The sequence below is a fragment of the Geotrypetes seraphini genome, chromosome 18 (assembly GCF_902459505.1).
Source record: "Geotrypetes seraphini chromosome 18, aGeoSer1.1, whole genome shotgun sequence".
NCBI classification, from domain to species: Eukaryota; Metazoa; Chordata; class Amphibia; order Gymnophiona; family Dermophiidae; genus Geotrypetes; species Geotrypetes seraphini.
In genome coordinates, this window is record NC_047101.1 from 1,347,342 (window position 1) to 1,360,952 (window position 13,611).

At 50.0% G+C, this 13,611-nt stretch overlaps 1 protein-coding gene across 4 annotated transcripts in view; it reads right to left on the reverse strand.

Moving 5' to 3' along the window:
- FAM193B (family with sequence similarity 193 member B) overlaps positions 1-12,255 on the reverse strand; it is a 39,158-nt gene extending 26,903 nt beyond the window's left edge. For 3 of the 4 annotated variants that reach the window (XM_033927227.1, XM_033927226.1, XM_033927225.1), the window contains exons 1-2: positions 12,134-12,255; positions 1,553-1,792 (exon numbers count right to left, since the gene is read on the reverse strand). In XM_033927227.1, the coding sequence (XP_033783118.1) occupies positions 1,553-1,792; positions 12,134-12,193 (300 nt within the window). In that variant the 5' untranslated portion in view covers positions 12,194-12,255. Of the gene's footprint in view, positions 1-1,552; positions 1,793-4,802; positions 5,715-12,133 lie in introns of those variants that run through there. The other variant, XM_033927228.1, reaches the window with a different exon arrangement.
- Positions 12,256-13,611: the final 1,356 nt, after the last annotated feature.

Consider the following 13,611-nt stretch of genomic DNA (forward strand, 5'->3'; position numbering starts at 1 on the left):
TTAGTGCAGTCGGTTATATTCAGGAATTTCTGATACTCTGTTGGAGAAGTTACAGCTGATGCAGAATACTTCAGCAAAGCTTGTTTTCTACAAATCCAGATCTTTGCTGGTAGAACTTCATTGGCTTCCTGTTTATTTGCGGGTAGAATTTAAATTATGTCTCTGGTATTTAAAAGTGTATATGGATAAATTTCTGAAAGCTTTCCCAGGTTTACATCAATTATAGGAGGAAATTGTAGGCATCGGTTATTATCAGTTATTATTGACTTTTCCATCAATGAAGGGTATAAGATATAAGTATACTGTATACTTTGTAAAACATATAGGCCCCCTTTTAAAAAGCTGGCGTGGGCCAGCAAGGTAAATGCATCGATGCGCTCATAAGAATTCTATGTAAAAGCCAATGATAGTTATCAGACAGTACTGAAATCTTGACTTTTTCAAAAATGTCTGAAATGTCTGTGTTGTTAATGGTATATTTGAACAATTCTATTCCATATATATTCTTTTGTGTTGCTACCCGTTAGGGATGCAGCAGAGGAAATCAGGGCAGTAGAAGGCCCCGAAGCAGCGTATTTAGAATACTGCGGACGCCGTTGGAGCTTGGAGGTTTGTTGGTCGTCTCGCGGTGGAAGGGTCAGATGGGAGGGTCAACGGAGGTTCGGATGCGGCGGGGAGAGGTGTGCGTGGCAGGGGGGGGCGATGACGACGAACAGTGGGCCTTACAGTGAGTCAGGGCGGGAGGAGGGGAGTGGCCAGAGTGTTCCCTGTCACTGCGTTCTAAAATAGAATTCGGCCACAGATCAGAAAACACGGCAGCAGGGATCACGAAACCCTAAGTGCGCTTGCGTGCTTAGGGTTTTATTATATAGGATGGATAAATAATAATAATAATTTATTTTTAAATACCGCCATACCGGAAAGGTTCTAGGCGGTTCACAACAAACAAGGCAATACATACAATGCAGATAGAATACATCAAATTAAAATGAGAAAGAACATGTTAAGAGTTAAAACAGAATGCATTAAGATACCAACCTATCGAATAGGTGTGTCTCTAACAATTTTCTAAAATCAAAATAAGAAGAAGTCTCTAACATAATTTTACCAAGCCATGTATTCAATTTAGCGGCCTGAAATGAGAAGGTTCTCTCAAGGAACTTCTTGTAATGACAAGATTTTATGGAGGGATATGTAAACAGATGCACTAAAGATAGCTGCCTGGTAGATTTCACATTTTTAAACACTGGAAATAGGGAAAAGGAAAAGGGGATAGAAGGGTATAGCTAGAGGATTACTATGCAGATCCTGGACCTGATGGGCCACCACGTGAGCGGATTGCTGGGCGTGATGGACCTCTGGTCTGACCCAGCAGAGGCACTGCTTATGTTCTTACTTCCTGGACAGAGCCTTTCCCCTTATTGCAGAAGCTTCAGACTGGCAACTGAACTAAGTCTTCAGCAAATCATGCAGCACCTTTTCAAGAACTGTGTAGTTACTTGCTAAAATTTTCACCCAATTTCGTGGCAAATTTGTCTGATGTTGTACTTACTTCCAAAGCCTGCTCCTGCACCGTGCGTTTCTCTTCCTCCTCGACACTTTTGCGACAGCTCTGGCAGATCCACAGCGGCATCTCTCCCAATAGGTTTTGTGCCAGCGTTGGTACAAAGTCAAGTGGCAGTTTTTCACCAAGAGGTAGTGGCCCATCGACAGGTGCTGTTCCCCAGTCTTTGCTTTCCCGATGGCATAGTAAGCAGCATGTTTGTACCGACTGGTCAGAAGTGACCAAGCCCTACAGCAAACACAGAATATCCCCTTAAAAAGGGAAACAACATTGATGAAAAAGACAGAGAAATGTGTTGGCTGATCTTCCCTGCCCTCACCCGACAGAAATCAGCACCAGGTTCAACAAAACGGAACCGTGGTGGTATGGGAAAAGGAAGGGAATGCAAGAGCTCACAGCCTCGATTATGGAACTCTATTTATTTATTCAATTTTCTATACTGTTCTCCCAGGGGAGCTCAGAACCGTTTACATGAATTAATTCAAGCATTTCCCCCGTCTCACAATCTATCTAATATACCTGGGACAATAGGGGACCAAGTGACCTGCCCAGGGTCACAAGAAGCAGCGTGGGTCAAGGCTGCAGTTCCAACCCCTGCGCCACACTCTCAGAGTATGAAAGGAGGTAGCATGGTAAACATTGTCTGACAAGGATGGCAAAACATAGTTAACAAAGCATGGTAAAACATATTATGACAGAACATGGTTATGGTGAGACAGCATGGCGAGAATAGGATGGCAAAAATTAGTGTTACAAAGCAAGGCAAGGTGCGTGATGAAACATAGCATGGAAGACACGGAACAGCAAACATTGCATGAGAGATCGTAGCACGGCAGACATAATATGGTAAATATGGCGTGTAGTATAGAAGGAAAAAGCAAGTGAAGCGGGCTTCAGATGTTTATTTGCAATACCTAGGTTCATAAAATCATGTTTCTGCTTCGAGCAGGGAGATACAGGGAAGGGGATGAATTTTTGTCCTTGTGTCACTTTCTACTGTACACGTCTAGACACACTTTATATTCAAATCTATTTTATTGTTGAACAAGGAGGCAATATCGAACACAGCATGAACCAACAAACATATCAGTCAAACTATTCCCCCCATCCCTCAATCAGAGAACGGTTTCCATAACATTTCTAAAGAGAACCCCCCCCCCCCACGAAAATAGCAGCTTACAACACAAAGTAATAAGTCAAGCAAAAGACAAGTAGTTAGGTGAGATAGAAACATCCCCTTCTCCCTCCCCAAGTAACCCCCATCTCTACCCTAGCCCACCCCCATCTACTCCCTGTAAAACCCTATCAGAGGGGAAAGGAGAGAAAAAGAAATTTTTCCAATAAAGAAAGAAAGCCCCACTGGGCAAAGTCCCTCCGAGGGCCTGGACTCTTGTGGCCCCCAGGCTGTAGCAGCTCTCCCCTCCCCTAGGCCCAGAAAATGGATACATAGCAGTATCATCCATGAGCAAAGAAGTCCGCCACTATCCCGCCTCACCGTGAGATATAAAGAAGCCAAAGATGCCTCCCAAACCAGAAGAAAATGTTTACGTTCATGCATGACCCGCAACCTGCATCCATTACTAAATTGATGGAGGGTCCGAAGAAGTCCAGGACTGCAATATGCATGTGTGAGAAAGGAGACACAGCTTATGACAGAACAGAATGCCTCCCCGAGGCAGGCCACGGTAGGTCCCGGGTTTATCTAATACTATAGAGGCCCAAAACTAACGACTATGACAGCAGCTCCAAAAGAAGTGAGAGAGTGTTAGGTTCTCTTCCAAAGAGGAGAAGCAATACCTCAACTGGAGCTCCCATTCCCAGCCCAGTCGGATTGTTCCTGTATCTTTACGATCTTCAAATTGGTATGCAATGCCAACACCGAAGTGTTAGAAGCTGCCACCTTTGCAAAAAAGTCCCCAAGACATTTCCCAAAATGTCGACTAAACTGTTTTCGGGGGGAGGGATAAAATATAGAGTTTGGCTTGACAATATGCAAACGTGTCCCCCCAACGGTTACCCAATTGAGTTCTAAGCACATCTAAGGTCTTTAAATGACCCTCCTCAGTCACTAAATGTTCCACTGAAGAAAGGCCCCTGTGTTCCCACTCCAAAAAAGTTGGATTATCCAATTCTGGCTGGAAAGCTGGATTTTCACGAAGGGGTAGCAGTCAGACACACTTTAAAAGTACAAGAAGAACTGTTTATTGAGCCTTGTTATTTCACAAGCTCAGGGATTGCAGAATAATCGCTTAGCTCAAAAATAACAGTCTAATCCGGGGTAATCCAACGTCGGTTGAGAGTCACAATCCAGTAAGGTTTTCAGGATTTTCCCGGTGAATTCACAGGAGATCTATCTGCTTCTACTGTTGCAATAAACATTGTTATGCAGTCCTATTTAGGCGGTTACCTTGGCCGGGTAAGTGACGAGTAAAAGCAAGTGCTGACTCCGCCCCCAAATAGCCCATTTTGAGTTGGGCACTAACTGGACATTTTCTGTAGTGCTATCTGCTGATATATCCTTGAATATGACCAGTGATTTAACTGGCAAGGAGCCATTTCTAGCTGATTAAATCGTTTTGAATATTTATTAGAAAGGGGAGGCAGCTGCTCTTAGTCTGATTGGGCTCAGAGCATCTAGAAAAAAGCATAAAACCACCTCCATATATGGAGAAATTAGCAATATTCAAAAGCAGTTATCTGGACGGCAAGACTTGCTAAGTGGGGTATTACAGACAGTGCCAGGATGGAGTGGAAGCACAGCCAGAGTGCTTCTGGAACCTATTCGGATGGTAGCTGGATAGTTTCAAACAAAAGGGCTGGATAAGCTATTCAGATTGCAGACTCACTTCTGCTCCTACTACCGTAGTTATGATTTCTGTAGCACTGAAAGGCATAATCAGTGCTGTACATTCAATAGACAGTCCCTGCTCAGAAGAGCTTACAATCTAGTTTGGACAGACAGACAGGACACCTCAGGGTTGGGGAGTTTCTAGCAGAAGGAGTGATAGTGAGTGGGAGTTAAGAGTTGAAAGCAGGTTCAGAAAAGTGGGCTTTTAGCTTGGATTTGAAGACTGCTAGAGACGGAGCATGACGTATTGACTCTGGCAACAAGAAAGTCTGGAGTTGGCAGTGGAGAAGAAGGATACAGATAAGAGAGACTTACCTTGACCACATTATGAATTTATGGATATATTTGTTTTTGACTGTTACGGCAAACTTTTGGTATCTGAATACTGACCCAATTATTTCTTTCAAGTTCATTCAGGACTAGTATGTCAGCAAGTCGAGGAGAGTGCCAGCAGATTGGTTTTCCTTGCCAGTCTCAAGAGATTGGTTTAATGCTGTTTACTTGAGCTCTTCTCTAGCAGCAAGACTGAAAAGCAGCTGCTCGGTGACCCCTTCTTCAAGATCACTGGCAGAGTCACCATGGGGTGCAGGGCTTTGAGATGGAGTGCTTTGGGGTGCAACACGTTGGGATGTAATGCTTTAGGTGCTTGGAGGTGCAGTGATTTGAATGTAATGTTTAGGTAGCAGTGCTTAGGGGTGCAGTGATTTTAGGATCTAGTAGTATAGGGTGCAATTTAGGATGTACTGATTTTGGGGTGCAGTGTATTTGGAAGTAGTGGTGTGGGGTGCAGTGATTTTGAGATGCAATGCTTTAGCCAGTGGTGCTTGGAGGTGCAGTGATTGGGGAGGGAGGGGCGAAGTGCTTTGGAATGTGTTACTTTAGCTAGTGGAGCTTGGAGGTGTAGTGATTTTGGGGTGCAGCCCTTTGGGATGTGTTCCTTTAGCTAGTGGTGCTTTGGGGGGCAGCTCTTCGGAATGTGTTCCTTTAGCCAGTGGTGCTTTGGGGGTGCAGCTCTTCGGGATGTGTTCCTTTAGCTAGTGGTGCTTTGGGGGTGCAGCCCTTTGGGATGTGTTCCTTTAGGCAGTGGTGCTTTGGGGGGTGCAGTGGTTTCAGGGTGCAGCCCTTCGGGATGTGTTCCTTTATCCAGTGATGCTTTGGGGGTGCAGTGGTTTTGGGGTGCAGCCCTTCGGGATGTGTTCCTTTAGCTAGTGGTGCTTTGGGGGTGCAGTGGTTTCGGGGTGCAGCCCTTCGGGATGTGTTCCTTTATCCAGTGATGCTTTGGGGGTGCAGTGGTTTTGGGGTGCAGCCCTTCGGGATGTGTTCCTTTAGCTAGTGGTGCTTTGGGGGTGCAGTAGTTTCAGGGTGCAGCCCTTCGGGATGTGTTCCTTTATCCAGTGATGCTTTGGGGGTGCAGTGGTTTTGGGGTGCAGCCCTTCGGAATGTGTTCCTTTAGCTAGTGGTGCTTTGGGGGTGCAGTGGTTTCGGGGTGCAGCCCTTCAGGATGTGTTCCTTTAGCTAGTGGTGCTTTGGGGGTGCAGCCCTTTGGGATGTGTTCCTTTAGGCAGTGGTGCTTTGGGGGTGCAGTGGTTTCGGGGTGCAGCCCTTCAGGATGTGTTCCTTTAGCTGGTGGTGCTTTGGGGGTGCAGCCCTTCGGGATGTGTTCCTTTATCCAGTGATGCTTTGGGGGTGCAGTGGTTTTGGGGTGCAGCCCTTCGGGATGTGTTCCTTTAGCTAGTGGTGCTTTGGGGGTGCAGCCCTTTGGGATGTGTTCCTTTAGGTAGTGGTGCTTTGGGGGTGCAGTGGTTTCAGGGTGCAGCCCTTCGTGATGTGTTACTTTAGCCAGTGGTGCTTTGGGGGTGCAGTGGTTTCGGGGTGCAGCCCTTCGGGATGTGTTCCTTTAGCTAGTGGTGCTTTTGGGGTGCAGCCCTTTGGGATGTGTTCCTTAAACCAGTGATGCTTTGGGGGTGCAGTGGTTTCGGGGTGCAGCCCTTCGGGATGTGTTCCTTTATCCAGTGATGCTTTGGGGGTGCAGTGGTTTCGGGGTGCAGCCCTTCGGGATGTGTTCCTTTAGCTAGTGGTGCTTTTGGGGTGCAGCCCTTTGGGATGTGTTCCTTTATCCAGTGATGCTTTGGGGGTGCAGTGGTTTCGGGGTGCAGCCCTTCGGGATGTGTTCCTTTAGCTAGTGGTGCTTTGGGAGGCAGCTCTTCGGAATGTGTTCCTTTAGCCAGTGGTGCTTTGGGGGTGCAGCTCTTCGGGATGTGTTCCTTTAGCTAGTGGTGCTTTGGGGGTGCAGCCCTTTGGGATGTGTTCCTTTAGGCAGTGGTGCTTTGGGGGGTGCAGTGGTTTCAGGGTGCAGCCCTTCGGGATGTGTTCCTTTATCCAGTGATGCTTTGGGGGTGCAGTGGTTTTGGGGTGCAGCCCTTCGGGATGTGTTCCTTTAGCTAGTGGTGCTTTGGGGGTGCAGTGGTTTCGGGGTGCAGCCCTTCGGGATGTGTTCCTTTATCCAGTGATGCTTTGGGGGTGCAGTGGTTTTGGGGTGCAGCCCTTCGGGATGTGTTCCTTTAGCTAGTGGTGCTTTGGGGGTGCAGTGGTTTCAGGGTGCAGCCCTTCGGGATGTGTTCCTTTATCCAGTGATGCTTTGGGGGTGCAGTGGTTTTGGGGTGCAGCCCTTCGGGATGTGTTCCTTTAGCTAGTGGTGCTTTGGGGGTGCAGTGGTTTCGGGGTGCAGCCCTTCGGGATGTGTTCCTTTAGCTAGTGGTGCTTTGGGGGTGCAGCCCTTTGGGATGTGTTCCTTTAGGCAGTGGTGCTTTGGGGGTGCAGTGGTTTCGGGGTGCAGCCCTTCAGGATGTGTTCCTTTAGCTGGTGGTGCTTTGGGGGTGCAGCCCTTCGGGATGTGTTCCTTTATCCAGTGATGCTTTGGGGGTGCAGTGGTTTTGGGGTGCAGCCCTTCGGGATGTGTTCCTTTAGCTAGTGGTGCTTTGGGGGTGCAGCCCTTTGGGATGTGTTCCTTTAGGCAGTGGTGCTTTGGGGGTGCAGTGGTTTCGGGGTGCAGCCCTTCGGGATGTGTTCCTTTATCCAGTGATGCTTTGGGGGTGCAGTGGTTTCGGGGTGCCGCCCTTCGGGATGTGTTCCTTTAGCTAGTGGTGCTTTTGGGGTGCAGCCCTTTGGGATGTGTTCCTTTAGCTAGTGGTGCTTTGGGGGTGCAGCCCTTTGGGATGTGTTCCTTTAGCTAGTGGTGCTTTGGGGGTGCAGCCCTTCGGGATGTGTTCCTATAGCCAGTTTTGCTTTGGGGGTGCAGTGGTTTTGGGGTGCAGCCCTTCGGGATGTGTTCCTTCAGCTAGTGGTGCTTTGGGGGTGCAGCCCTTTGGGATGTGTTCCTTTAGGCGGTGGTGCTTTGGGGGTGCAGTGGTTTCAGGGTGCAGCCCTTCGGGATGTGTTCCTTTAGCTAGTGGTGCTTTGGGGGTGCAGCCCTTCGGGATGTGTTCCTTTATCCAGTGATGCTTTGGGGGTGCAGTGGTTTCGGGGTGCCGCCCTTCGGGATGTGTTCCTTTAGCTAGTGGTGCTTTTGGGGTGCAGCCCTTTGGGATGTGTTCCTTTAGCTAGTGGTGCTTTTGGGGTGCAGCCCTTTGAGATGTGTTCCTTTAGCTAGTGGTGCTTTTGGGGTGCAGCCCTTTGGGATGTGTTCCTTTAGCTAGTGGTGCTTTGGGGGTGCAGCCCTTCGGGATGTGTTCCATTATCCGGTGATGCTTTGGGGGTGCAGTGGTTTCGGGGTGCCGCCCTTCGGGATATGTTCCTTCAGCTAGTGGTGCTTTTGGGGTGCAGCCCTTTGGGATGTGTTCCTTTAGCTAGTGGTGCTTTTGGGATGTGTTCCTTTAGCTAGTGGTGCTTTTGGGGTGCAGTCCTTCGGGATGTGTTCCTTCAGCTAGTGGTGCTTTGGGGGTGCAGCCCTTTGGGATGTGATCCTTTAGGCGGTGGTGCTTTGGGGGTGCAGTGGTTTCGGGGTGCAGCCCTTCGGTATGTGTTCCTTTAGCTAGTGGTGCTTTTGGGGTGCAGCCCTTTGGGATGTGTTCCTTTAACTAGTGGTGCTTTGGGGGTGCAGCCCTTCGGGATGTGTTCCTTTATCCAGTGATGCTTTGGGGGTGCAGTGGTTTTGGGGTGCAGCCCTTCGGGATGTGTTCCTTTAGCTAGTGGTGCTTTTGGGGTGCAGCCCTTTGGGATGTGTTCCTTTATCCAGTGATGCTTTGGGGGTGCAGTGGTTTCGGGGTGCAGCCCTTTGGGATGTGTTCCTTTAGCTAGTGGTGCTTTTGGGGTGCAGCCCTTTGGGATGTGTTCCTTTAGCTAGTGGTGCTTTGGGGGTGCAGCCCTTCGGGATGTGTTCCTTTATCCAGTGATGCTTTGGGGGTGCAGTGGTTTCGGGGTGCAGCCCTTCGGGATGTGTTCCTTTAGCTAGTGGTGCTTTTGGGGTGCAGCCCTTTGGGATGTGTTCCTTAAACCAGTGATGCTTTGGGGGTGCAGTGGTTTCGGGGTGCAGCCCTTCAGGATGTGTTCCTTTAGCTAGTGGTGCTTTGGGGGTGCAGCCCTTTGGGATGTGTTCCTTTAGCCAGTGGTGCTTTGGGGGTGCAGTGGTTTCGGGGTGCCGCCCTTCGGGATGTGTTCCTTTAGGCATTGGTGCTTTTGGGGTGCAGCCCTTCGGGATGTGTTCCTTTAGCTAGTGGTGCTTTTGGGGTGCAGCCCTTCGGGATGTGTTCCTTAAACCAGTGATGCTTTGGGGGTGCAGTGGTTTCGTGGTGCAGCTCTTCGTGATGTGTTCCTTTAGCTAGTGGTGCTTTGGGGGTGCAGCCCTTTGGGATGTGTTCCTTTAGCTAGTGGTGCTTTTGGGGTGCAGCCCTTCGGGATGTGTTCCTTTAGCTAGTGGTGCTTTTGGGGTGCAGCCCTTTGGGATGTGTTCCTTTAGCTAGTGGTGCTTTTGGGGTGCAGCCCTTCGGGATGTGTTTCTTTAGCTAGTGGTGCTTTTGGGGTGCAGCCCTTCAGGATGTGTTCCTTTAGCTAGTGGTGCTTTGGGGGTGCAGCCCTTTGGGATGTGTTCCTTTAGCCAGTGGTGCTTTGGGGGTGCAGTGGTTTCGGGGTGCCGCCCTTCGGGATGTGTTCCTTTAGGCAGTGGTGCTTTTGGGGTGCAGCCCTTCGGGATGTGTTCCTTTAGCTAGTGGTGCTTTTGGGGTGCAGCCCTTCGGGATGTGTTCCTTAAACCAGTGATGCTTTGGGGGTGCAGTGGTTTCGTGGTGCAGCCCTTCGTGATGTGTTCCTTTAGCTAGTGGTGCTTTGGGGGTGCAGCCCTTTGGGATGTGTTCCTTTAGCTAGTGGTGCTTTTGGGGTGCAGCCCTTTGGGATGTGTTCCTTTAGCTAGTGGTGCTTTTGGGGTGCAGCCTTTCGGGATGTGTTCCTTTAGCTAGTGGTGCTTTTGGGGTGCAGCCCTTCGGGATGTGTTCCTTTAGCTAGTGGTGGTTTCGGGGTGCAGCCCTTCGGGATGTGTTCCTTTAGCCAGTGGTGCTTTTGGGGTGCAGCCCTTTGGGATGTGTTCCTTTAGCTAGTGGTGCTTTTGGGGTGCAGCCCTTCGGGATGTGTTCCTTTAGCTAGTGGTGATTTGGGGTGCAGTGGTTTCGGGGTGCAGCCCTTCGGGATGTGTTCCTTTATCCAGTGATGCTTTGGGGGTGCAGCCCTTTGGGATGTGTTCCTTTAGCTAGTGGTGCTTTGGGGGTGCAGTGGTTTTGGGGTGCCGCCCTTCGGGATGTGTTCCTTTAGCTAGTGGTGCTTTTGGGGTGCAGCCCTTTGGGATGTGTTCCTTTAGCTAGTGGTGCTTTTGGGGTGCAGCCCTTCGGGATGTGTTTCTTTAGCTAGTGGTGCTTTTGGGGTGCAGCCCTTCAGGATGTGTTCCTTTAGCTAGTGGTGCTTTGGGGGTGCAGCCCTTTGGGATGTGTTCCTTTAGCCAGTGGTGCTTTGGGGGTGCAGTGGTTTCGGGGTGCCGCCCTTCGGGATGTGTTCCTTTAGGCAGTGGTGCTTTTGGGGTGCAGCCCTTCGGGATGTGTTCCTTTAGCTAGTGGTGCTTTTGGGGTGCAGCCCTTCGGGATGTGTTCCTTAAACCAGTGATGCTTTGGGGGTGCAGTGGTTTCGTGGTGCAGCCCTTCGTGATGTGTTCCTTTAGCTAGTGGTGCTTTGGGGGTGCAGCCCTTTGGGATGTGTTCCTTTAGCTAGTGGTGCTTTTGGGGTGCAGCCCTTTGGGATGTGTTCCTTTAGCTAGTGGTGCTTTTGGGGTGCAGCCTTTCGGGATGTGTTCCTTTAGCTAGTGGTGCTTTTGGGGTGCAGCCCTTCGGGATGTGTTCCTTTAGCTAGTGGTGGTTTCGGGGTGCAGCCCTTCGGGATGTGTTCCTTTAGCCAGTGGTGCTTTTGGGGTGCAGCCCTTTGGGATGTGTTCCTTTAGCTAGTGGTGCTTTTGGGGTGCAGCCCTTCGGGATGTGTTCCTTTAGCTAGTGGTGATTTGGGGTGCAGTGGTTTCGGGGTGCAGCCCTTCGGGATGTGTTCCTTTATCCAGTGATGCTTTGGGGGTGCAGCCCTTTGGGATGTGTTCCTTTAGCTAGTGGTGCTTTGGGGGTGCAGTGGTTTTGGGGTGCCGCCCTTCGGGATGTGTTCCTTTAGCTAGTGGTGCTTTGGGGGTGCAGCCCTTTGGGATGTGTTCCTTTAGCTAGTGGTGCTTTGGGGGTGCAGCCCTTCGGGATGTGTTCCTATAGCCAGTTTTGCTTTGGGGGTGCAGTGGTTTTGGGGTGCAGCCCTTCGGGATGTGTTCCTTTAGCTAGTGGTGCTTTGGGGGTGCAGCCCTTTGGGATGTGTTCCTTTAGCTAGTGGTGCTTTGGGGGTGCAGCCCTTCGGGATGTGTTCCTATAGCCAGTTTTGCTTTGGGGGTGCAGTGGTTTCGGGGTGCAGCCCTTTGGGATGTGTTCCTATAGCCAGTTTTGCTTTGGGGGTGCAGTGGTTTTGGGGTGCAGCCCTTCGGGATGTGTTCCTTTAGCTAGTGGTGCTTTGGGGGTGCAGCCCTTTGGGATGTGTTCCTTTAGCTAGTGGTGCTTTGGGGGTGCAGCCCTTCGGGATGTGTTCCTATAGCCAGTTTTGCTTTGGGGGTGCAGTGGTTTCGGGGTGCAGCCCTTCGGGATGTGTTCCTATAGCCAGTTTTGCTTTGGGGGTGCAGTGGTTTCGGGGTGCAGCCCTTCAGGATGTGTTCCTTTAGCTAGTGGTGCTTTGGGGGTGCAGCCCTTCGGGATGTGTTCCTTAAACCAGTGATGCTTTGGGGGTGCAGTGGTTTCGGGGTGCAGCCCTTCAGGATGTGTTCCTTTAGCCAGTGGTGCTTTGGGGGTGCAGCCCTTTGGGATGTGTTCCTTTAGCCAGTGGTGCTTTGGGGGTGCAGTGGTTTCGGGGTGCAGCCCTTCGGGATGTGCTCCTTAAGCCCCCAGTGGTGCAGCGCTTGAGGCGGGGGTGGGGGTGGGATGGCAGCGCTTCTCCGGGTAGCAAACGAGGCTCCTCTGCCGAGCGCCTTCCCCGTGTCCCCGTCACGCCTTCTCCTCTCCCTTTTATTGTGTCCCCGAGCCGCAGCCCCCGCCCCCCGCGCGCCTCCCTCCCTCGCTCGGGGTCCTGGAGGAGCCGAGCCCGCGGAACGGTAGACGGGGCGCCGGTACCTCAGTGCTGGTTTCCCGCCGGCCTCGGCCTCCGCTCGTCTTGTTCCGCCTCCTGGTCATCTTCTGTCTCTCGCGCCCCGGCCCAGACAACAGCCAATATGGCGGCGCGCTGCAAGCCCCGCCCCAGGTGAAAGGGCAGGGGGCGGTTCTCGATGACCTCAGCGCCTCCGTGGTTGCTGCTGGAGCCGTCGTTGCTCTCTTGTTGCATTAGAGGGGTTTGCCCCACTTATTCTTGTCGTTATTCGGGAGTAATCCCGGTGGATTGCATCCATTTCCCTCTAGTGATAAAACTTTGGTGATCTAGAAACAGGAAAATAGCAGCAGCAGCAGCAAAGTACAAACAGGGGTTCGAGCTCTGGTTATCAGTTTCACAATGACTTCTTGTCAAGTGCTGGAGTCTTAGCCACTTGATGAAATACTCTCCATCACTGCACAAGGCAGGAAGTTCAGGGAAAAACGTTTCCATTCCATTCAGCCTATTTCGATTTCAATGAAACAGCTTTCTAAGTTTAAAGCTCAATTCAATTTTATTGTAAAATTAAACAAACCAGATTAGTACAGATCGATCTTGCACAGAAAACCATGTCTTTTTCATACACATACCCTCACCCATATGGAATAAGTAATCACAAACTAAAGATAGAAGACAAAAGTTAAACAGCCAAGAAGCGAGACTCTGCCTATAGGGGTCCTTTTAGCAAGGTCTGCTAACCAATTTAATACCATACTAAATGCGAAGATGCCCATAGGAATATAATGGATGTCTTAGCATTTAGCATGTGCTAAATTGGCTAGGGCACCTTAAAAGGATGCGACATCATAGAAACAGTAACACGTGCTGTGCAAAATATAAAGATTATTAATGTAAATTTGAAAACACTGGCAACTTACAATCATCACTTTACAAATTAACAACTAGAAATAAAATGGAAAAATAAGAAAATACCATTTTATTGGACTAATCCAGGGGTAGGCAATTCCGGTCCTCAAGAGCTGAAGCCAGGGCAGGTTTTCAGGATCTCCACCATGAATATGTATGAGATGGATTTGCATGCACTGCCTCCTTGAGATGCAAATCTATCTTATGCATATTTATTGTGGATATCCTGAAAACCTGACCTGGCTTCGGCTCTCGAGGACCGGAATTGCCTACCCCTGGACTCTTACCGGTATTGGGCTTCCTCTTTGCCAGGTCCCGCAAAGGCAGGATCCGGCCAAGAGGAAGGCCTGACCCCGGCAAGAGCAGCGTGTTGTGAAGGCTGCCACTGTGGAGAAGTGATCGGACCACGACAACACTCTGCATAACCCAATAGTCTGGAGAAACACAAAAAGCAATGTATTTTTTTCCCCCACTAAAAAGGTTATGGATACCTAGAATGCTTTCCAGAAAGAGAAAGTGGAAGCAAAAAGTAGTGCTGGAGTTTAGAAGAAATGGGATACGCATAGTTAATCCTTAAAAGTGACAACATAGGATTTGA